The sequence below is a fragment of the Crocodylus siamensis genome, chromosome 3 (assembly GCF_052110815.1).
Source record: "Crocodylus siamensis isolate JL-2025a chromosome 3, ASM5211081v1, whole genome shotgun sequence".
Lineage (NCBI taxonomy): Eukaryota > Metazoa > Chordata > Crocodylia > Crocodylidae > Crocodylus > Crocodylus siamensis.
In genome coordinates this window covers 12,172,271-12,194,705 of record NC_143397.1, presented here as the reverse complement: position 1 = coordinate 12,194,705, position 22,435 = coordinate 12,172,271, and the positions used below count along the sequence as shown (strand labels likewise).

Sequence of the window (22,435 nt, the reverse complement as noted above, 5' to 3'; positions counted from 1 at the left end):
AGTGCTGCCATCCAGCCAGGTATCACCCCCTGTAGCGCAGACACAGAACAGGCTACAGTAGCCAATTCTCTCATGCCTTGGGCGTGATTACACTATTAATGGGCCTGCAGCCTGACATGGGCCAGCCCCCAAATCCCACCAATGCTCCTTTCAGGGTGGGGATGTCACAGTTCACAGGTGAGACCAGGACGCGGCACCAGACCACCTGGGTTTAATTTCATGTGATAAAGCCATGATGCCATGGCACATACATGCAGCACATACATGAAGAGTGTACATGAAGCATACATGAAGTGTGTGTGAAGCATACATGAAGTGTGTACATGAAGCGTGTATGAAGTGTGCATGGAGCATACATGAAGTGTGCATGAAATGTGTACAGGAAGCATGTATAATGCATGTACATGACACATACATGAAGCATGTACTTGAAGCATACATGAAACATGTATATGAAGCATGTATGAACTGTACATGATGCATGCATGAAGCTTGTATGAAGCATTCACGTGAAGCCTACGAGGCACCTATGTAGCATGTAGGTGAAGTATGTATATGAAGCATGTACCTGAAGCATGCATGAAGCGTGCACATGCTTGCACATGAAGCACATACATGAAGCATGCACAATCCCACGGACAGTAGCAGTGGCTCGCCCTGGGGGTGCCTAGTGGCCGGGAGAAGCGGAGCTGCCTGCACAGCCCAACCCTGGGAGCACCTGCCCGGCCACACGTGAGGGCGACACCGCGAGCCCTTGCCGTAAAGCATGCTGGGACCTGTCCGCCGAGCCCCGGGCCGGTTCGCACAGCTCTGCGCAGGCGCGTGCCTCTGTGGGCCCTGCACGTGCCCTGGGCTCGGGGCTGAGCGTAGAAGTGCCTGTCTGCAAATACCAACCCCTTCCCCGGAGCCGCACCATGCGGGAGCCAGACGCCTGCAGCTGGGGAACAGCAGCTTTCCTAATATTTATTCCTTGCGGAGAGAAAAAAAACAGGCGTCTGATCTGGGAACGCCTAGAGCCGTCGAGGACCCCACACTGGGAGGGTGCAGCGTGCTTGCCCCGCCCCTTGTCCGCCGGAGGTTGACTGGAGCCAGGTGAGTCGGGTAGATTGGAGGTGCCCTGAGAAACCGCCCCCCCCCTCCAGAGAATGGACCTGTCCAAACTCCCTCGCTGCCACTGTGGACCGTACCATGTATGGGATAATGGGGGGGCGGGACAGGGGAACCACCAAGGTCAATCTCTCGCCGCCCGCCTTCAGCGGAGTAGAGCGTTCCGAGGCCCCATAAGCTGTCTGGCGAGAGGACGATACCATTTCCCTGGCGGGGGGGGATAGGGACAGTTCCCCGTTCAGTGCTTGATGTGTGGAGGACCGAGGGGTGTGGCGCTTCTTGGCCCCGCCCCTGGGCGGAGCCTGCCGGTGTGTGGGGGAGGGGGACGTGCCCCACAGTGCCGTGCGGCGGCACCACAGGCGTGCTTACATGACAGTGACTTGTGGAGGGGATGTGTCCCACAATGCTGGGCGGCATCACCAAGGGTGGCAGCATGACTTGTGATGGGGACGTATCCCACAATGCCTTGCAGCATGGCCGAGGGTACACACAGGTGGCAGCTGAGGAAGGTTCCCACAATGCTGTGCGGTATTGCCATGGACATGCCAGTATTGCCAGGTGGCTGGTGGAGGGGCTGCCACGGGTGCACTGTTTGCACAGGTGCTCCTAGGTGGCAGTGGCGTAGCCTGTGCCCGTGACATTAGCAGACTTTACGGTGCCACTGAAAGTGCTTCCATGCGGCACTGTTCAACCATGCTCTTCTTCAGGCCCCAGTGCCCAGCACAGTGTAGCATGATCCTTGGGTGGTGCGTAGCAGATGCTGTAACAAACCTAGAGTCCTGCATTACAGCAAGGTGAAATTGTCACAGCGTGGACAGCAGAGGAAGGTATTTCCTAATGTCAGGCAGAAGGCGGGTGCCCTGCAGCTTGCAAGCTTATTTCCTTTCCAAAACTCACCCACCATTTTTCCCATTTGTTGCAACTGTGACATTCTTTTTGTCCGCACAAGGTAAGTTCATGACCTCAGCATTCCCTTCTGATCGAACGAAAGAAAGGCTAAGCCTGGGTGAGAGACATAAATACGGTTGTAAAAGACTGAATCGCGTAATGTTTAATTGTGGTATAGAATCATAACTAGCACAAGATACATTTGTACCAGAGTGCAGGGTCTTGTGTGGGGATATCTTATTTCCAGAGGGACAGGAAGTGAGACTTCAGTAACTGGATGCTGATGAAAATTGCAGAATATTCATAAATTGTTCCAGTATTTGTTTTTGATGGTTTAACTATTACGTAGAAAGAACTTGAACTCTTAGAATAGCTAAGACCTGGGGCAGGCTTCCTAGAGAGGTTGTGAAAACTCCAGTCTTGGAAGTCTTTAAGAGCCGGTTAGACGAGCACTTGGCGAGGATGGGTTAGACAGGGATAATCCTGCCTGGAGCAGGGGATTGGACTAATGACCCTTTGTGGTCCCTTCCAGCCCTCATTTTTCTGTGATTTTGTTGTGGCTGAAGTATGAAAGCAAGTGTCCCCTGTACTGAGTGACTTAGGGCAATAGACTAACTCATTCAGAAGTGTATAAGCTTTCATAGGCAACAGCCTACTTTGTCAGATATTATGAACAGGACAATAGCCATCAAGTAAGAATCATCCTTTAAATTAAATTAAAAGGTGTTTGGGTTTTTTTGCAGTGGTCACCCTAGTACAAAGAATTTAACCAGTTTTTTCATTTATAATACTAAGCTGTACACGTCAGTGTAATCCCTTGTGTGACCGTTATTGAAAAGTAGGGGAGCGGAGGAGAACAGTGTATCTTTACTAATATATTTATGCACAATATGGAATATTAGCTGGCCAACAAAGGATGGTCATCCCACGTGATAGTCCTAATGTCTTAGAGCTGCCACTCATAGCTCAGCAGATTGAGTTGTGTCACGGGTGCTACCAAAAAAATTGCAGCTGCTCAGAAAGTTTTCATAGCTATTTTTTACTGCTGGCTGAGATGAGAATGTGCACTAATGTAATCCTGTTCAACACTTTGAGCTTAGAGGCAGTGGTAAAATGGTTTAGTTGCACTTACTGAATATACTATTTCTATGTTTTTAGGTACTTGACATTAGCAGGTGATATAAGTGCTGATACCATCTCTAACATGGGATGGAAAGGATGGCCTTATGTCTAATGGTACAGGAGCCTTTCAGGGCTCTAAAACATCTCTCAGTCTTGTGACAGGCATCAGGACCAAAATACTTCTCTGTTTATGGGCTTACTGACTGCAGCTGGGAGAGCAGACAATCATCTTTCCTGCTTGGTGCAGGGGGCTGGACTCGATGATCTTCCACAGTCCCTTCCGGCCTTACAGTCTATGAATCTATGAACAGGGAAGCAACCGTGTTTCACCCCCTGCAGCCGAAATAGCAAATTGTTCTGAGCGGCAGAACGTGACCATGGTGTTTCAGGGTGGAGATGACAAGGAGAGAGGAAAGGGAAAAATCTCTTTTTCCTGTTCTTCAGTCCAAAACCATAAACCACTTGCTGCACATGTACATGAACACTCACACTTGGATTACAAAGTCCTGTAGGACTGATTAGATTTTGAATTTTATTTTTACATCAATTGGATTTTAGTTAGGCTGCACTGAAAGAGAGACTATGTGTAACCAAATTCTCTCCTATGGGAGAAGACTGTCATCTGGGCCCAGCCATAGGAAATGGGCTGCATCCATGAGGTCACCTGAGATGTGGGGTGAGAGGGTTAGGAGTTTCACTCACTAGGTGGTGGAGCAGTATGAGAGCCTCTGAATCAGCCCCTGCGCCAGTATGTATGGGTGCTATGAAGACATGAGATTTGGCCAGAAGATCCCATATACTCACAGATCTATTTTTCCTGCTTTTTTGTCTCCCTTACTCCTGGCGTCGGGACTAAAGGGAACCCAGGAAGTCAACTTTATGACAGAAGGGTTATGTGGGGTCATGCTGGTTTCACTGCATTCAGCCTTTACTGAGGCTGGAGGTTTTGACCTTGGGAAGATGTCTTGAGAACCTAATGGCTGCTTTTACAGCGAAATTGCCCGAGAGCCTTAAGTATTTCTGCTGGGGTAGGAGGTGCAGTTATCAGCTATTTATAACAGAATTTTGGCCTTGGTTTAGTACCAGACACACTAAGATAAGTTGATTTCTTTTTTGATATCAGCTACTGCTATGTATTACTAAAATTAGGCAGATCATAAAATTGTTTGTGGAATATGCCTTGTACCTTAGATATCACGTTTATGGTTTATCTGCACTGATAAAAAAAAAGTTTGATAAAAGATTAAAATTTCCTGGGACAGGTCCCAGTCATGCTTCTTGGCACCAGGCAAAATTTCAGAAGTATACACGTACTTATTCACCGTCTCTGACTGTGAGCGAAGCAGCTTGACACCAGCTGCTGATTAATGTCTCAGGACAACAGGCTGTATAGTTCTGATGGGCTGGTAAATTGCGGAGAAAAAGAAAAGGTTCTGTTGAATAACAGTGAGCAAGTAGTTCTGCAAGTTGGTGCGACAAGCAGGACACGTGGTTTGCAAAGAGAAATAAATTTCTACAGACCTTCAGCCGTCCAAAGCGACTTGCACCTGGGACTGAACAACAGGACCCTTGTGCTTTTCCTCAACCCATTTATCTAGCTTTTGATGGCAACTTTCTGTTTTGAACGGAGTATTCCGCACAGAAATCTGTTGTGCCTTGAGAATGAGGGTCAAATCCTCTAGTGAAGGGGTCAGCAACCTATGGCCGAAAGGCCGTATCCAGCCCACTAAGCAGTTTCATCCAGCCTGCAAAGCCCAGTAATTGGCAGCAGGAAGAAGTGGTGGTGGGCAGGGCAGGTTAGAAGTGTGGTCCATCTCAGACACTGCTGTGGTTTTTGTCCAACCACTCCAAAAAACGGTTATGGACCCCCACTCTAGCCTGTCGAGCATGCTTAGATCTTACTAGTCATCTTAGCACATTGCTTGGCCAAGGTATGAACTGCGTCTGCTCTAGGGTGGCCACTGATGCATCCCCAGTGTACAGGGCATCCCCTTGGTGAGGAGCAGGACCACTGCCCCCCTTGGCCAATCAGCGATGAGGGGTGGGGGGGATCATTACCTCCTCAGCTAATCATCAGCAAGACGTGGGGCCACTGGGCCTCTTCGCCAATCAGCAGCAAAAAGCCCTTGGATGGGCCAAAAACCTGCTCTTCTTGGCTTTGTACCACCCTACCTCTAGGCACAGCCAATAGAATTGTGAGGACAAATGATTGACATGTATTTCCACCAATGAACTGAGAAACAGGATTTTTTTCCAGTCCATTCCTTATTTAAAAACAGGATGGTCTGGTATAAAACAAGACCAGCGGCCACCTTAGTCTGCTGTCTCAGGCTCCAGTCCTGCTGGCCTTGGCCCTGCAGGTTGCCCTGGGAATGAGGTGACATGGGTTTTGTTGCTGGCTCTGTCACTGGCTGTGTGATCTTAAACAAATCCCTTAACCAATCTGTGCCTGTTTTTCCTCCCTACTTTTGTAAAGCATTTGGGACTCTAGAGCTCCAAGTGCTCCATCACCCCTTTATCCTATTTATTTTCACTTGAGTGGAATTAGTGAAGTCAGTGACACTTCGGAAATGAGCAATGTGAGACCCCCCCAACCAACAGTACCATACCCAGAAATCCCTTTCCCTGTGGTCTCAGTTGCTTACAGAATATTTAGACGCACTCGGGTAGAAACACTTAAAAAACAAATAGCACCTGATTTCCATATATAGAGTCTATGCGAAAATACCACCCTATCAATTATGCATTTTTTTAACACTGCCTTTTATTTCCCTGTCTAAAGGGGCCCATTTCATGTTGCGAGTAATGTTCTGAGTAATACCGCAGTTGGCACGAATGAGACGCTTAACTGAGTTCCTTACTTTTATTGTCCATTGTCTTCTAATCAGTTTTTTTTTGCTTGTTTTTATTTTTTTTGGGGGGGGGTGAAGGATGGCAGCTCGGCGTGTGCTGAAAGCTGTCTTGGTGGATCTCAGTGGCACACTTCACATTGAAGACTCAGCTGTGCCGGGTGCACAGGAAGCTCTTAAAAGGCAAGTGACACCCCCCTTCCCAGTTCCTCCCTTACACAAAGACAAGTGTATGTGCTGTTTTTACAGAGAGAGCTTGAGAGCTGAATGGGCATCTCGAAGGTATAAAATGTAAGTGAAGATACATATGTGGCTGTTTTCCTCTTGCATTTATGCTGCTCTGACTCCATGCTAACTTCACTAAAGCAAATGGAGTTTCAGTAGTATAAATCTGGAGTGACTGGGAGGAGTTGGAGCCGTTGAGAACTGTAGTTTATAGGAGGACTCATCTAATTTAGCCTTTCAGCTTATTTTTTTAAATTTTATTTCACTCTTTCCCTCCTTCTGTTAAGCAGACAGTCCCAGTTTCTCAGTACATTGACTTACCGTGCTATGAGAGTATTGGATAATGTAACCTTTCTTTTCAGAACATTAATTCCCCCAGCATCACTAGGTAGTGAGCTAGGTCAATGTCCTCAAATACGCAGGAAAGCCCAGTAGAAATACCCCTCTGCAGTGCCTGTGCAGGGAACTGAAACAAAAGGGTATGGTGATTTTACCTCAGTGATGTAGCATCCATCTCTGCTTGTTTTTTTGTATCACATCCTAAGTGCTGGAGAACACACCCTTCCTGGAAACCTTGTCCTGTAAAATATGAGGAAGAATACTGAACGTTAAGATTGCCATCAAAATGAGTTAGAGAGGATAGCGCAGATGATGCAGATATTGTGGCCTGAGTGTGAGCATTACTTTAAATTTCTGATCGTGCAGACACTGGTAGAGTTGCTTATCTTTATCCAGTGTCCCATTGTTTTCACTGGGATTGTCTGTGCAGCTCCAGGAAAGTACAAGTGTGTAACTTTTGACAGTGTCCTTGTAATCTAGCTAGCTCAGATAAGGCACAGCTGCCCTGGCTTTACTATGCACTAGCAACCAGAATATAGTCAGGGCCCCTGGATAGCATGTACTCTGGTTGGTAACATGCGCTAAGGCCCATGCTGCCATGTCTGCATAGCTGCTGTAACCTATGCTAGATACAATAAACCAGAACATGTATGCTGTTATATGCTACAGGTGGATCTTGATGTGACTGTGTACGCTCCCTTAGAGAGAAAGCTCACATGGGAGCCAGAAAGCATAGGGTTTCCTTCTGCTTCTATTGGAGTAGAGTTGATAGCTGTCCCCCAACCTGTCCACCTGTATGAAGCTAAAGTGGTTTTGGCAATTGTGGCTGGCTGCTGCTTCAGGTCACATTTTTTATCAGAGACAATCTATAGCAAAGTCAGTATTAACTTCTATGGAAAATCCCTGTGGATGTGAAGGAGGCGGGGGGGTGCTGTAGAGATCAGCTGTCCACCTCCCAGGTCAAGGACTCCCATCCAGAGCCTCAGCCCCTAAAAGGGATGTCTTTGGGATCATGCCACAAAGCCACTGAGTCTCCTCATTAGCCACACCAGGTCTGCCTGGTTGTTCACAGGTTTGCTTAGCCAGGCACTGTACTTATATCTGCAAAGAACATCTGTCATTTCACTGTGTAGAACAGCCAGTCCTTTTGAGTTAGAGTCTTAAATAATTGAACAGGGGTCTTTTTCCTACTGCATTCTTCCCAAAGAGAATTAATAGCAACTAGCACTTGGCTTGTTCTGTGAACAAGATAGGTAGATTTTGCTTGCCAAGATTTTGCTTGGGATGTGGAAGGATCCAGTAGCCCATTCAGCTGTGCTCTCCTTGGCATAGACTGCGCGGTGCCCCAGTGATGATCCGCTTTGTCACCAACACGACGAAGGAGTGCAAGCGAGACCTGCTGGGGAGGCTGCAGAAACTGGGGTTTGACATTGCTGAGGATGAGATCTTCACGTCTCTGACTGCAGCCAGGAGCCTTCTGGAGCAGAAGCAGGTCAGGCCCCTCCTGCTGGTGGACAATAATGCGCTGCATGATTTCAGAGGTATGATGGAGTGGACTTGTTGAGCTGCATGGGACTGATACTGGAGGGTAGGACTCTGGCAGTGGTATGTCCCATGGAAGGAGGAGAGAGCCTTATCCCCAACGTTCAGGCAAGGCAGGAAATGGAGGTTCTGAGCACTGTTGGCATTGAGGACCCTGTAGCACTTGCCACAGGAGGAGCCAGCTCTAGCATCACTTGAGCACATTCCTTTTTGAGGCTCTTCACTCTGCCACCACAAACACTGTGCCCCATTATCCTCTGAATTCATTTTCTGCTCCATGTGCTACTGTACACTTGACTTTCTGCTGGGTCCCTAAGAAGACCTCTCAGGATAAGTAGTACACACCCTTTCTTGAATCAGGCCTGTGCCCATTTCTGCCTGTGAATGTATACTGTGTGGCGCTTTCATGTCCTAGTTTTGCCAGTTTGCTCTGGTATGTTGGCCCCAAATGACCAGAGCCTGAGAGCATCATGGTTCTTGGCCATAGGGTTTTCCAGGTGTGAGGATGATGTGGCTGGCAGTGGAGAGTTGGGGGTGGGATGGGGAGGGGGTGACATACTTAGCCCTGACCCAAAGCACATGTGCAGTTTTACCAGGTTTGTGAGTAATGTAGGGTTAAAGCAAAATAAGGAGGCAGGCTTGTTGAGGGCTCTGAGAATAGTTTAGAGGCTCCCCCACCCCCACACAAATTTAATGAGTTACTGTGAACACCCAACTACAGTGTAGTAATGTGATTTTTGCAGGTTTTAATTAAATCACAGCACCATGAGCTGTGCAATATTCCAGACACTTAATGGATTGTTTGCGTACTTTAGTAAAATCAACACAATCCATAAACTACATACAGTCATGATGAATGCATGGGAGTGCTGTACAGCCAGCCCGTGTGTTTCTTCGCTGGTTTTCAATTTGACTTTCAAAAATGTTCTGAAATCATGTTCTTGTTAGTGCATGCTTGGGGTCTATCTACAAGGAAGCTCTAATTATCTGGTCTTGGCTGGTAGTGGGTTGTGGGGTTATGAGTGGGTTGTGGGGTTCTGAGATTAAGGGTTATGTTATCCAGCATCTAAAACTGTTGGATAAGCTGAGCTTTAGACTAAACTGAACTTCTGTACATGCTTCTGATTTGGATGACATTAAACATTATATGCAATTTGGACCTCCAGCATCACTAGGAAGTGAGCTAGGCCAGTGTCCTCAAATTGTTTGTTTGTCTACACATTGGCGCACACATGCAGTAAGTCATTGCACCATTTATGGGGATAGCAATCTGAAGTTTTCTTGTATTGTGTTACAGAGACCTTGTCTATGCTGCGAACTATTAGGGTGTCCGCACTGAGATTTTCATAATTTCTCCCTACTGCTGGCCCAGAAATGTGTGCAGGGCATTTTTACCAGTCAGGTACCTAACCTTGCTCAAAATGAGCCTAAAAGTTACAGTGGTAAAAGAAGCCTAGGCAAACAACCAGCAAGCTACTATCAATAAAGCGTTGACACCCCTGTGTGTCCGCTTGTCCCAAGGCTATCAAGTGTCAAATTCAAAGGCATTTTAGTATTACTTAACAAGGATTACTAATGCAGACTTTGTTACTGTTAGATTTTCAACTCAAAGATAATGAAGCTAACCAGATTGTAAAAACAATTAGAATTTTGAATATTGCTTCATTTTAATTCAGAAGCTTGCAAACACAGGATTGCAGACTACCCTTTTTTTTCTGACCAACCTGAAATCAGAACTGGTTGTATAATTTTGGTAGGTTCTGACCTTTGCATGCTCTGAGTTGGGGATTTCCTTTAAAATTTAGTGCAACATTCTGCTTCATGTTCTTTAGAATGGGTGTGCAAAAGGAACGTCTTTATGGAGACTGTTATAATCTCTTCTGCCTATTTTTTTATCAGGTAAACATTGCTCAGTGAACTTTCTATGTCTGTTCTCAACAACCCTGCGCAAAACTAGAAACTGCAATTGGTTTCTAACTAAATTTAATAAATTCAGTTAAAACCATGCAATTCCCTGCCTTTTGGGTCTCTTAAATCAGTTGAGTAGAGACTGGTATTGATACAGCTTAATTTGGTAGAGGTTTAGAAACTGATTGAGTTAACTTAGTGCCATTTTTGCGTGTCAGCGAGACCCAGCATGAAGTGGGTTGGATATACTGGTTTTTTTCTGCCACAAGCAGTTTCACTCGTTTTTCCTCTCCGTTACGTTCCTGAAGCAGTTAAGTACGCTAGAGGTTTTAAACTCCTGGTAGTGACTGCTGCTGAATTATTCTTGGATAATCTTCCCTATATACAATTGGTCACAGATGGATGCGTGTAATCCATTCTCTGGTTAATGGACCCAGATGCTTTGAGGGAGTGTCACAAATCCCCCTGGTGTCTCTCAGTGGCACATTTTACATTTGGCTTTTGGAATTAGCTGGAAAATTTGCAGTACGTGGCATCGGACAATGGCGTGTCTGACTCTGCATCTGCCGAGGCCCAGGAGTACTAGCTTATCCCAGCAAAGGAGTGGTAAATGCTGAATGGGAAGGCAGGGCAGAGATGCCAGCTTTCTCCAAACACAGCTGTCTGCCACCGCTGCTGTGAGCTTCTTGTTCTTGTGCGCCTGTCCCACACCTCCTCCACTGGTGGTTCTGTGCCTCTACGCTGTTCGTCCAAGGGTGAGGTCCTATGGCAAAGGTGGCATCACCATCTCCTGCCAAGGCAGTTGTGATTCTGCTGTGCTGGACAACAGATGCAGGAGCTGGAAGTAAGGGATTCTTACAGGGTGATTTGGCTGCAGGATGGATGAAGCCAGTCCAAAGTCTGCTCCCTCACAGGTCATGCTACAAGATCCCTTTGGGCAGTGCTTGGACTCAGTCAGAATGACATTTACCGCACCCACCAGAAACAACCCCCTCTGCCCCAAGCAGTTTTCTCTAACCAGATGAGATCAGAAAGCTTCAGGGGAAGTGAAGAAGCTGGGATGGGACAGAGCACCTGTGCTGAATATCCAGATCTGGAGTTGAACTGCTTTTATGGAAGAATCTGGAAGAGCAATACCTTTAACGAGAAGTAGTCACCAGCTCTTGAAGCGTGCATGCGTGTATATCTGTTGCTGAAGGTGGAACCCAAGTCTTTTTGTCTGGAAATGCTGACTTCTGTTGGCAGCCAGTTAACTGTACCTGGGCCTGATTTTAAAATTAGCGGGCCCTGATGTGTTAAAGCAAGGCTGTCCAACCTCTAAGTGGCCAGGGGCTGCATGCCTTGTGGGTCACAGCATTAGGGGCCTTCAGGCCGTTCTGGCTACGTGCCATGCAAGATGTCCTACTCCTGCATAGTCCACCTGCACAGGTGCCCCCCATCCCCCAGCATTGCACTACACACCCATGTAGTCCTGGCTTCCCCCTCAGCTCACCGCACCGTGTCGCATTGCCTAGCCCCCTGGGGCGGTTTCAGAAAGGAGAAGCTGGGGGAGGAAGGGGAAGCCAAAAGCCTCCTGCTGCTGTTGCAGCCGGGAGAGTGGTGGCCAGGTAGGAGCCTGGTTGACTACAATTTAACTTCTCACAGGCCACAACCAGCCTGTGGACCACCACTTGGACAGCGCTGTGTTAAAGCAAGGATCTAACTTGCTCTGAAAACCAAGGATTGATACTTTCCTCCATGCTGAGCTGGAAAATGGTAACTTGAAATCTGGCCACGAATGACTACAGCCTGCCTACCTTCGGCGGGTTGAGGCATGCTTCCATCAGTTGCTATTGGTCTGATGGCTGGGTTTCCCTCTGGCAGTGCTGCTTGTGGACTGTAATCAGCCTGGATTTTGGCAGTTTGAACTGCTCCATGTTTCAGAGGTTTCCAGTTCCCCTCTCAGCTTTGCTTGTGACTGTGCAGAAAGCTGAAGAGAGAAGCTGTTCATTTCTTCACTGCCCTTCCTCTAAATAACATGTAGAGCAGTGTAGCGCATATTGCTTTTATTCCCTATGGTCACTGTTCCAGCAGAGGACTGGATACTGGTATTTCCCCTGCATTTAGAATAGGCAGTGTTGGACATAACTGGCTATGGTGATGGTACATTTAGTGGCTTTAGCTGTATTTAATGGCCTTTGTAGGTTAAGTGTGGGCCTTGTAGGTATATAAGGTTGTAGCACAGCATCTACAAGGAAGCAAGCATCTAATCAAGGAAGGAGACTGGGCAAAACTGCCTGATAGATTCAGAAGAACCTATACCCCTTGGGTAGGGGTCCCCTGTAAAACCATTCTGCTAAGACCGCCCAGGGGTTTTAGAAGTAGCCGGTATGGGAAGCCACTCCCTGGCACGCTGTTGGTGTTGTAGGCAATGATTCCCTCTCCCCTGCCAGTGCAGCCTTTCAGCTCCGTCTGTAGATGGGACGTTGCCAGGTGGGAGTCTGAGGTGTCTTGCAAAGTATATACCAAGACTAATTCACTTTCTGGTCAGTAGGCAAAGGGTGTATTTTAAACCAGGGGGATGAATTCATAGAAGATGTTACATTTTGGCTTTAATTTTCCAGGCATAGATACCAACGACCCCAATGCGGTGGTGGTTGGATTGGCACCCGAGCACTTTAACTACCAGATGATGAACCAGGCGTTCCGGTGAGTTGTTGTCATCTTACGAGTTGCAATGGTAGTCCTAAAGACCTAAGCACAGCTGGGGCCTTGTACTGTGGTTGGTATAGAGACATCAGAGAGAGAGTCCTGGCCCTGGAGAGGAGGTTATAGTCTAATTTAAAACTACACTTAACCCCTTTGTCTCAGGAGGGACAGTGGGAAGAGTAAGCCCATGGCATCCCTTTCCACTACATTAGGCATCATACTGAGGGAGAGCTGATTGGTATGCTCTATCTGGAGGCCTTAACTTCATGCTGTTTTTAGGTAGTTCAATATGGAATTAAACAATTTTCACAACCTAGAAACTATAAAACTGCTGCTGAGATTGAGAAGGGTCTGGCCATTGATAAGGATAACAGCAGTATCAAGAGCTGTCCCAGTTCATATGAGTACACTTCAGAACCTCATGCCTCAGGGTCTTGCCATCTCTAGTTGAGGGATTAGGACAGGGGGAGGCGAAGTCTGGGCCACAGGTGGGATCTGGCCAGCAGTGGACTCCAATTCCCAGCAGCCCCTAGCCATGTGGCTGGGGCTGGTTTCCATGGAGACTCCAGCAGCAGCCATGCTGCTGTGGAGACCAGGCTGGCAGGCAGCAGCAGTGCCAGCCTCTTCCTGATGGTGGGGCTGAGGGGGTGCTGTGCTGTGAGCAGGAGTGGGGCAGGCTCAGCAGCAGCCGGCTGTGGGAATTTTGGGGTGGCAATAGCCCTCCCTAGCTCCACCCCTGCTGGCAGGCGTGCAGCAGGGGCAGGGCAGGGAGCTGTTCCAGTGCCCAGGTGGGATTGTGCAGCAGTGACAGTGTGGTCCAGAGCCAGGGCAGAGCTGTGATCTGCAGCCTGCGTGCCCCAGTCAGGGATGTGCAACTCTGCCCCAGCTCTGGACCACGCTGTCACCGCTGCAGGGAGCCAGGGCAGAGCCATGATCTGCTGCCTGCACATCCCTGCCTGGGACACGCAAGCTGCAGATCGCTGCTCTGCCCTGGCTCTGGACCACACTCTCACTGCCGCACGATCCCAGCCTGGCTCTGAAGCAGCTCTGTGTCCTGGTGCGCACCCTGCCAGTGCTGCTGGGGGCAGTCTCCATGGTGACCCCAGCCGGAGGCTATCACAGCAGGGCTGCTGCTGGGGTCTCCATGGAAACTCTTCCCAGCCACATGGGCAGGGGCGGCTGGGAAATGGAGTCCGGCTGCCAGCCAGATTCACTGTTTTGCCCACCCCTGGATTAGGAGGTGATAGAGAAGATAAGGCAGGTTATCCCATGGCTGTCTGTCTGCTGTGTGGTTTCTTGCATCTGGTTCTCACCACTGTTGAGCACAGGCTCCTGGGGTGGTGGGTGCTTCAGGTTCAGGACACCAGACATTATTCTGCTGATGTACTTGGGCCAGGTGATCTGGCGCTCCTGTGCCTTTCTGCTGGGAGGAATGCTGAGAAGCATCAGCTTGAACTCTGCTCCTCCAAAGTTCCTGAAGGGAGCAGTTGCCTCTTCATGCCCTGCGTCTGGCAGCACACAGAGGCCTCAACTCTGCTCTCCTACCAAACGTACAGCTGAGAGAGCCTCTGCTCTGCCTGAGGGTGGCTGCAGAGCTACTAGCACACAACTATTTTTACTTTGAAATCAGGAAACCACCTGGGTTCTCCATCACTTCATAATCTGCCTTGAATATCACTACGTTCAAACAAAAGGTATCACCCCTGATAGCCAGTAGCTTGTGGAGGGCAGCAGCAGCAGAAAGTTGGCAGTCTTATCTGCTTGCCAAACCTCCACACACTAAAAGCATGTACTGACCTGGCACTGACTTGTAGCTGCCGCCTTAGTGCACGTTGCTGATGGAATTGATTTTTAGAGATTGGTTCGTGGGTCAACTTTAATTTCACAGCTGCACAAAGTAAACCTGTCATCTGCCCCAGCACTCGCTGCTTCTTGGTTATCAATATTTCTGTCACAAGTGTGTTAGGCACTCTGTGATGGCAGGGAGCTGCCTTAGCCAGGAGACCTGGGTGTTTCAAACAAGAGAGTGAGCACATTACCGCTTTTGGTGATTGTGGCTCTGGTTTCCATTGTGCCAAGGTTAAAAGGGATGTGGGCAGAATGAATCCTGGGGAAGTGAGTGGAGTTACCCTAGGAATGAATTGGGCCCATTGCTGTTAAATAGAGGACTTGGAGTTTGTTACCAAAATGTTACAAGGTGAAAGTCATCTCCCCCCCGAGACCTGTTCCCCAACACTGAGCAGATTTGGCTGCAGCAAAGGATTGCAGATACAGGTGCCTGACAGCCGCAGTCAGTGTCCAACCAAAGAGCAGTCCCATGGCAGTTGCTAGTATGAATATAAAACCTGAGTTAAAAGGGCCCATCTGCTCTCTAGGAATGTCCATGTTATTTTGGTGTTCGAGCCTCTGGCAACTGGGTAGATAATGAAATTCTGGGATTAAGCACAGTTCAAACATGCAGGAAACCCTGGATCTTGAGCTCCGTTCCTGACCCAAACACCCTTTACAGATGTCAGCTTTTAGTGCTGTGAACCTGAGGATATAAGAAACAGTTTTCACCTGTACAGAGTAAGATGGACGTGACCAGCTCAGGGAGGGCTGCCTTGTCTTTGCTGGGTTTGCTTTACTTTTCCTTTTTTCAGTAGAAGTTCACTGTAATACTGAAGTGTTCCCATCTATAAATTGCTGCAAGTGCTGTGGGCACTTCGGAGTTGCACAGGAGACAGGGGGATAAAGATTTGCCCCCCAGAGCAGGCATCCTAACCAGGGCTGATGCAGCTTTTTGAGCCGAGGCACCATGGAGCATGCCAGGAAGACTGGTACTGACGGGACCAACGGAGACCGCTTGGTTCACCAGACTGAAAAACCACCTTTCCCTGTCCCAAGCAGTCTGCCAAAGGGACCCTGCCAATTCCTGAGCTGACTGCTCTGCAGCTTGCTTTCTCCACAGTGCTAGTTACATTTCTACATTTCTACCTGGTGTGATAAAGACCTGAGTTGCCTGTGGTACCTGAAGAATGCACTGTAAAATCAAGTGAGAAGCACTCAGCGATCATTACCTCAGCATTTATAGATGCTATCTAGAGGGCTTTTATTGCTGTAAGACCAGGGGAGGATTGTAACAGCTGAACGGTGCTTGGCAGTACCAGGAGGATTCCTCCAGCCTTGCTTTCAAGCACACTTCCAGTATGACTGATCTTAGCGCTGCTGTAGTTGCAGAGAGCTGCCACGTGTGTGATAGCAGCACGCAGGCATCAAAGCCACGGGTGGCAAACTGTGGATGTGAAATCTCAATGTAATCATGGCTGCTCAGGATCAGACCCCAAATTACCTTACAGAACGCCCCTTATTGTCCCAGGCCCCAAACTGTGAACTTGGGAGTTTAGTTTAACTGTTTGTGCTGTATGAATCTTTAGTGGCTCTGTTAGGGCTGCACTGTGTAGACAGACACACACACAAGCCCCGTAGAGTCTCTGCCCCCAGAGATTCACAAGACAATTAAAAGAGAAGCAGCATCACTGACCTGATGGCAGTGTACAAGGTACCTGTGAAACATCTTCGACTGACGTAGTCAGCAGCAGCAACATTAGGAATGCTTATCTGTATGTGTTTAACCGCATTTTTTCTGGGTTAGTGGCAGCTTTGTTCTGTGCTTTTTAGCAGGCTGGCTGCCCGGCAGGAAAAGGGCAGCTCATTTTTAATTTGTCTTGCAGAAATCCACATTTTAGACCTTAATTGTGAATTCTCCACTGCTGCCTGCAGGATGCTTTCCTGAAGAACTGGACCAATGATGGGGCATGTGACAACCTAGAAAAGATGTTTGTATAGTTCCCCCTCTCCCAAATTACTCCTGCATCCACTTTTTGAAGCACCCAGCTGCCCTGGCTAGCTTAAAGTCCAAGTATAGAGATTGCCACTTGTTTGCACAGCCTCCCATGACACTAATCAGACCTGTTAAATGCACACTGACCGGCTGTTTGGACCTTTCCTCCATTTGGAACATTTTTCGCGGTGTAATAAGGAAACCGGTGTTTAACTTTGTTCCTAAAATGTAATGTCTCAGAGTAGCAGCAGGGGCAGGAATCAGTTACTTAAGCACTGAGGGGGGCACTAATACTTAGCTTTCTGGACAGGTTGATCTTTCTTTGTGACCAGTGTTTGCCATATGAAGACAGCTGAGATTTTTTGCTTCATAAAAGCTAAATAGAAAATAACTGCTTGTGTACTTTCTTCATGGAATCCAGCCTCCCTCCTGTCCGGGCTCAGGCTTGCAACAGCTGGGATGCGGCAGCTGAGCTGTGCAGCTCTGATGTTGAGGTGTAGCTGGTGCTCAGAACTGCTCTGCTGAACAGGCCACACTGCAGACTTCTCACGTAGGATCATCCTGAAAGCATTGCAGTGTTGCTGTGCCAGGAAGGGCCTGGGAAGATTAGTAGGAAATTCAAAGCCTTCGTCAATCAAAGGTCCTAGCTGCTATCGGCAAGTCATATCTGTAGTTAATATATAATACAATATTTATGGGAGCAAATCAAATGAGTTTTTACTTTAGCCTTAGGAAGTGAAAAGCAACTTTGAGGTTCTGTTAGACAAACAAATCTCATTGAATCACTGACTGAATAATAATAAATAGGTAAGTAAATATATATTAAATATCCTTCTCCATCAATTATGGCCCTTTGAAAATATTAGTTCCTTTCACTTGTTTGTAGGTGCCTACTTCTCTACAAAGAGGAAGGGAAGCTATTAAATTTATTTAACTCTCTGAGGTTGATTTTAAACCTCAGTGCAGTTGAGCTTTGTTTTCATTAAAGTCATTGGGACTTTTAGCATTCAACTTCATTAAAGGAGGATTGGGTTGTTAGAACTTAATATCTAATAACCCAATCCTGCTTGGTGAATCCAAGGTTAAAAGCATGTCTTCTTCCATGGTTTCTAGGTTGATACTGGATGGTGCTCCACTTATAGCTATCCACAAAGCCCGATACTATAAGAGGAAAGATGGCTTGGCTCTGGGACCTGGACCTTTTGTAACTGGTCTGGAATACGCTACAGACTCCAAAGCTACAGTAGTAGGGAAACCAGAGAGAACATTCTTCCTAGAAGCCTTACGGGGGACTGGCTACACACCAGAAGAAACTGTTATGATTGGCGATGTAAGTATAAAGGCAGGGCAAGTGCCTGATTCTTTTATACCCTTTTCCACAGCATGCATGTGCCTTTCAGACACTGACAGACTGACCTTTCCAGTACCTGGGGGGGCTGATTGGAGGGAACGGATTCACAAACACTCGAGGTCTGATCCAGTGTCCATTTATTTAATGCTGTGTCTTCAGCGGCCATGAATCAGGCTCTAAATACCTAGTCCGCGGTCACGTAGACTGTCTGTAGCAGGGGATAGAAACCACAGCTCCTGAGAACCCTGCTAGCAAATCCCACCTCCACATAAGTATTGTCATGGCAAGAGTAGTGGGCCAGCTGTGAAGGCAGGAGGAGATACTGAGCCTCAGACAGTGAAGGGAAGACTCAGGCTGCCATAGCAAGGACACTGGGACTAGATCTACGATGAGTAACCAAGTGTGGGAAAGACACAAGACTGTGACAGGTTGGAGGGGCTGGGACAGAAAAGCCAAGCTTTGGAGATAGAGGTGGAAATCTGTGCCCGTTTAAGCATGCTACTTTAGTATCTAGCACGGAGCCCAGGATTCCTGAATCTCAGCCCTCTCCCATCAGCAAGTACTTGTGACACTTACTGCCTAGGTCTCCTCCCTGTTACTCCGTTGGCTCAGGCAGCAGGTTTGAGCAGCCTTAAAACGGTTCCAGCCCTATTGATGATTGATGCAAGAGACTAGGCTGAGGGGCTGCTTGCTGAACAATGAGAACAGAACAAAATACAGAATGGCTGTTTATTAATGGAGCTTCATCCATCTGTTTGTTGAATGAGGCAGGGCCACTGTAGGAAAAGAGTATGTGATTTATTGTTAGGTCACACCATGGCTGGGTACTGACCACCATGGGAATATCCATTAACATGTTTCTGTGATTTTCCTGTTCTGTGTCTAGGACTGCAGGGATGATGTTGGTGGGGCCCAGAATGCCGGCATGCTGGGTATTCTAGTGAAGACTGGTATGTACCCTGCAGATTTTGACATCTTGTGATACTTTTGGGCTCTGGTATCTTCCCTCTGGCTTCCCAAGTATCCAGTGGCTTCAGAGGAAGACCGATATTTTCCACAAGCCCCAGTCTAAATCACGTGAAGAATGGAGATCCTCCAGCAGGGACCTTGGCCTTCTGTCATTGTGGAATATGACTATGTGGCTGCCGGTAGGCTCTGAGCACATTATGGTAGAAGGACTTGCTTCAGAATATCTTCTAGGTCCAAACTTCAGCTGCCAGAAAACAGAATCTGGCAGCTCCTCAAAGATAGCACTGTGACCAAGAAGCCTGAAAGCTTGCCTGCATCCCTCCCACCTGTAGAGTTGGTCCAATATAAGAGATCACCAAAAAAACCCAAACCCCTTGCTTCTCTTACAAGGACAGTTATGCAAATCAGTCTGTTTCATACACTGGGACCTAATAGGACTGCGAATTACTGTCATTTTAATTATATTGTGGTAGCGCCCCAGTGTGCCAGGCACTGTTCACACCACTAAACACAGCATGTGCAGAGCTAAATACCACATTTATGTCTCTAGCTTTGCTTGTCCTTGTGCCCAAGAAATCACAGCGGCAGCTGAACGAGCTGTTTCTGCCACACGCTGGAAATGGAGGTGGGGCACCAGACACCATGGAACACTTTAGACTGAAAGCAGCTTTGTTAAAAGGACCTCTTTGTTCTTTCCTTACAGGTAAATATCGACCAGCAGATGAAAGCAAAATCAGTCCCCCTCCTTACTTAACCTGTGAGAGTTTCCCAAAGGCAGTGGAGCACATTCTACAGCACCTGCTGTGAGATGGGAGTGTTGTGGTGGAAGAAACCAGGCTCTGTTTTCACACTGTTGCCTTTATTCCCCACCGTACCCGTCAAAGCAAAGAAATGTCCAAGCATCAACGTGCACACTACACCTGCAATCAAGAGAACAGGCTTCACTCTAGAGCACTGAAAAGAAATGGAACCAACCTGCAGCTTAATGGAAAAGCCTTGGTAAAAACACAAAAGATGAAGCACTGAGAAAGGAAAAACAGGTCTCAGGTCAGCTCAGGGAAAGAAAACCAAGTGGCAGATGAAACAAATTGCTTTTATGCATTATGTGGGGAAAGGAAAGTGACAAAGCTTTTTCTCTTTGACTCCTAGGAAATCACTGATTTAAAGGCTCATCTGAAATGTGCTAAGTGAGCTAAGCCGGAGAACCCACCAAAAATAACCTAAACAGAGCAAAACAGGCATTTCCAGCCTGAAACAGCATCAGCTATGTTGGTAGGTTTGTGTTACTTGCCATGTGTCTCCTCTCTACTCTGATCGAATTTAAATGTAGAGATGAGGCACATTTAGGAGTGACTTTTAATTTAAAATATTGCCATTATTAACAGTACTCACTGATGATTTCTGTCCCTTCATTAGAGCAGGTAACACTGGCTTTTGTTTTTCAAATTTTATGTAAAATTAAAACTATCAGTATTTTACAGATGTTTTAATTAGATGCCGTTATTAACAGGAATGGTACAGAAACAAAAATCTGGTCCTTAATGGCTTATAGACCATGAATTTTTGAAGTTAGACTGCAACAGGGTCCTATTAGCACTACTGTTGCAAAATTTCACTGTTGTTTTTTTTCTTTATGATGCTCTGGGAAAAATCCTTCATGAGCCGTGGGGACAGATTCCCACTTTTATGCATTTGGTTAGTACAGCTGGAAAATGACATTTCATTCCGTAGCCTGCATTGCTTTTCCTGCACGTGCTAAATCCAAAATGAACTAACTTTCTAATGATGGTAAATGGCTTTCCTCGTGCATTTGCAAACTGTAATAATCGAAGTCCCTTGCAGTTGTTTTACAGTGCTCCTGAGTGTTAAATTATTACGCTGTAACTGTACATCATTGTAGTATTCACCTTATTGAAAATACAGCTTTGTGTTAATGAGCCATGCCGGTTTTTGTTAAGAAAAGCCATTATGATGAATGTGGAGCAGGCTTCACATAAACGAAGGGTCTTGCTGTCACTTTGTTGGGTGGCCACATGTAACATGGAGCTGATATCTGCAGCTGCCAGGTGACGTAGCATGAACGTTTGGGTGTAGTGTGGAAGCCGTGCAAGAGGAACACAAGCAGAAAGGGCAGTTCTTTGGTGCAGGGATGGTCCTTTTGCTGGGTGTGTGTACCAGACACCAGACACTGGCATCCTGGTGTTGTGTGGCTGTAGTAAGAAGTGAAAGAAAGGGTGCTGAATGGCTCACGGTTGTGTGTGTGAGATATAAGTTGATTTTGCTCAGGTACCCAGACCAGACCCTTGGCTCCTGTGTGGGTGGCCTAAAGAATGGGAGCTTTCTGAGCTGGGAGGGGAGTAAGCATGGAAACACTCCTTCTGCCAGGACCCTTCCAAGTTGGATCTTCTCTGCTTTACCATTGTGAGTGAGCTAGCTAGGTAGTGTGAGGGTTACCACAAAAGTGCTCAAATGTACAACTCCACCCAGATACAGAGTTTCTTTAAAAAAAAAAATCTTCATTTTCTTTAACATTCCTCTACAAGGAGCCACCTTGTCTCCTCCTCCTCAAGATTAGAGTCTCCCATAGTCTTGTGCAGGTTGCACTACAGAGAACATGGCTCAGCCCTGTAGCACTGCTTGACATTTGCAAGGTTTTGTATACTGAACTTTCAACAAAAAAAAAGTAGCCACCTGCCATCCCAAACCACTGTCCCCTCCACCCCCTTTAACTCCACAAATATGCCCTACCCCAGCCTTTACTTTTGCTCTCCTAGTAACAGCTCCTCTTCTGTTTGTGCATCACCCATCTTTGTGAATACCTTTTAAAAAAAAAGCCTGAACACCTGGCTTCTAAAGACACCATTTAACATAATTACATTATGAACATTAAAAGAGAAAAGGAAGGAGGGAAATTGTGATAATAAAATACATTATATTACTGGATTTGGGCAAGATGGGCTAATAGGCAATTTAAGTTATGCCCCAATTCCTTTAAGAATAATTTACTGATGATCAATGTCATTTGCCTTCACCAGGGCGTTGCAGTATCATTCCACGAAGCCAAACCTTTATTTGGATAAAACATTTGCCCAAAGCACATTGGATGAGATGGACAAAACACCTTGGCAGATGAACAAATCACAGCCCAGATCAAAGTGGCATCCAGGTAACAGCCACAAGGCAAACACAAGATGCCAAGGTTTATCCCAGGGGGAAAATATCATTTCTGCCTCGCTGTCAGTTGCAGTGTTCCTGGCAGTAGAGCCAGACTAGCTTGAGTGCAAGAAATCCCTGAGAAGCAAAATTTAATTGGTCTTCTAGTTCTTCCTCAGCTAGCTCACTTCTCTGTCCCTCTCCCTCAAGAAGAGAAAAATCAGCCACAGTGAGTATAGATTGCAGAAGATGAGTCATTATGCATAAAATATGTGCTAAAATCTTCATAGCACATTAGCTGTAGGATGGTACTGTCATGAAGAATACCACTTGTTTGCCAGAAAAATTATAAATAAAATACACCTTACAGATTTGAAAGTGCAGAGTCTGTCACCCAGAGTCTCCTGCATTTTCTTTCTTTCTTTCTTTTATATAGTTTTTCCTTCTGAGTTTAGTCCCTCCCAATGTAGC

General features: G+C 46.9%; 1 protein-coding gene across 4 annotated transcripts; it reads left to right on the top strand.

Moving 5' to 3' along the window:
* The first annotated feature begins 955 nt into the window (after positions 1-955).
* HDHD2 (haloacid dehalogenase like hydrolase domain containing 2) lies at positions 956-22,434 on the top strand. 4 transcript variants are annotated; one of them, XR_016441168.1, is made up of 9 exons: positions 956-1,092; positions 6,048-6,149; positions 7,863-8,071; positions 12,584-12,668; positions 17,605-17,821; positions 18,729-18,792; positions 19,515-19,858; positions 19,961-20,083; positions 21,847-22,434. XR_016441168.1 is itself a non-coding variant. In XM_090037752.1 (7 exons), the coding sequence occupies exons 2-7, from the start codon at positions 6,049-6,051 to the stop codon at positions 19,616-19,618; spliced, it is 780 nt and encodes a 259-aa protein (XP_089893878.1). In that variant the 5' UTR covers positions 956-1,092; position 6,048; the 3' UTR covers positions 19,619-20,752. The 4 variants fall into 4 exon arrangements, 1 of the variants encoding a protein (XP_089893878.1); XR_016441166.1 differs by having other exon boundaries at positions 19,515-20,083; XR_016441167.1 differs by lacking the exon at positions 21,847-22,434 and having other exon boundaries at positions 19,961-20,752.
* Position 22,435: the final 1 nt, after the last annotated feature.

Excerpts from the sequence above, each read along its gene's own strand:
- HDHD2 (XM_090037752.1), top strand. The coding sequence starts at position 6,049 with ATGGCAGCTCGGCGTGTGCTGAAAGCTGTCTTGGTGGATCTCAGTGGC. Across the intron at positions 12,669-17,604 it reads ATGATGAACCAGGCGTTCCG|GTTGATACTGGATGGTGCTC; the intron begins GTGAGTTGTTGT and ends CATGGTTTCTAG. Across the intron at positions 18,793-19,514 it reads GGGTATTCTAGTGAAGACTG|GTAAATATCGACCAGCAGAT; the intron begins GTATGTACCCTG and ends CTTTCCTTACAG.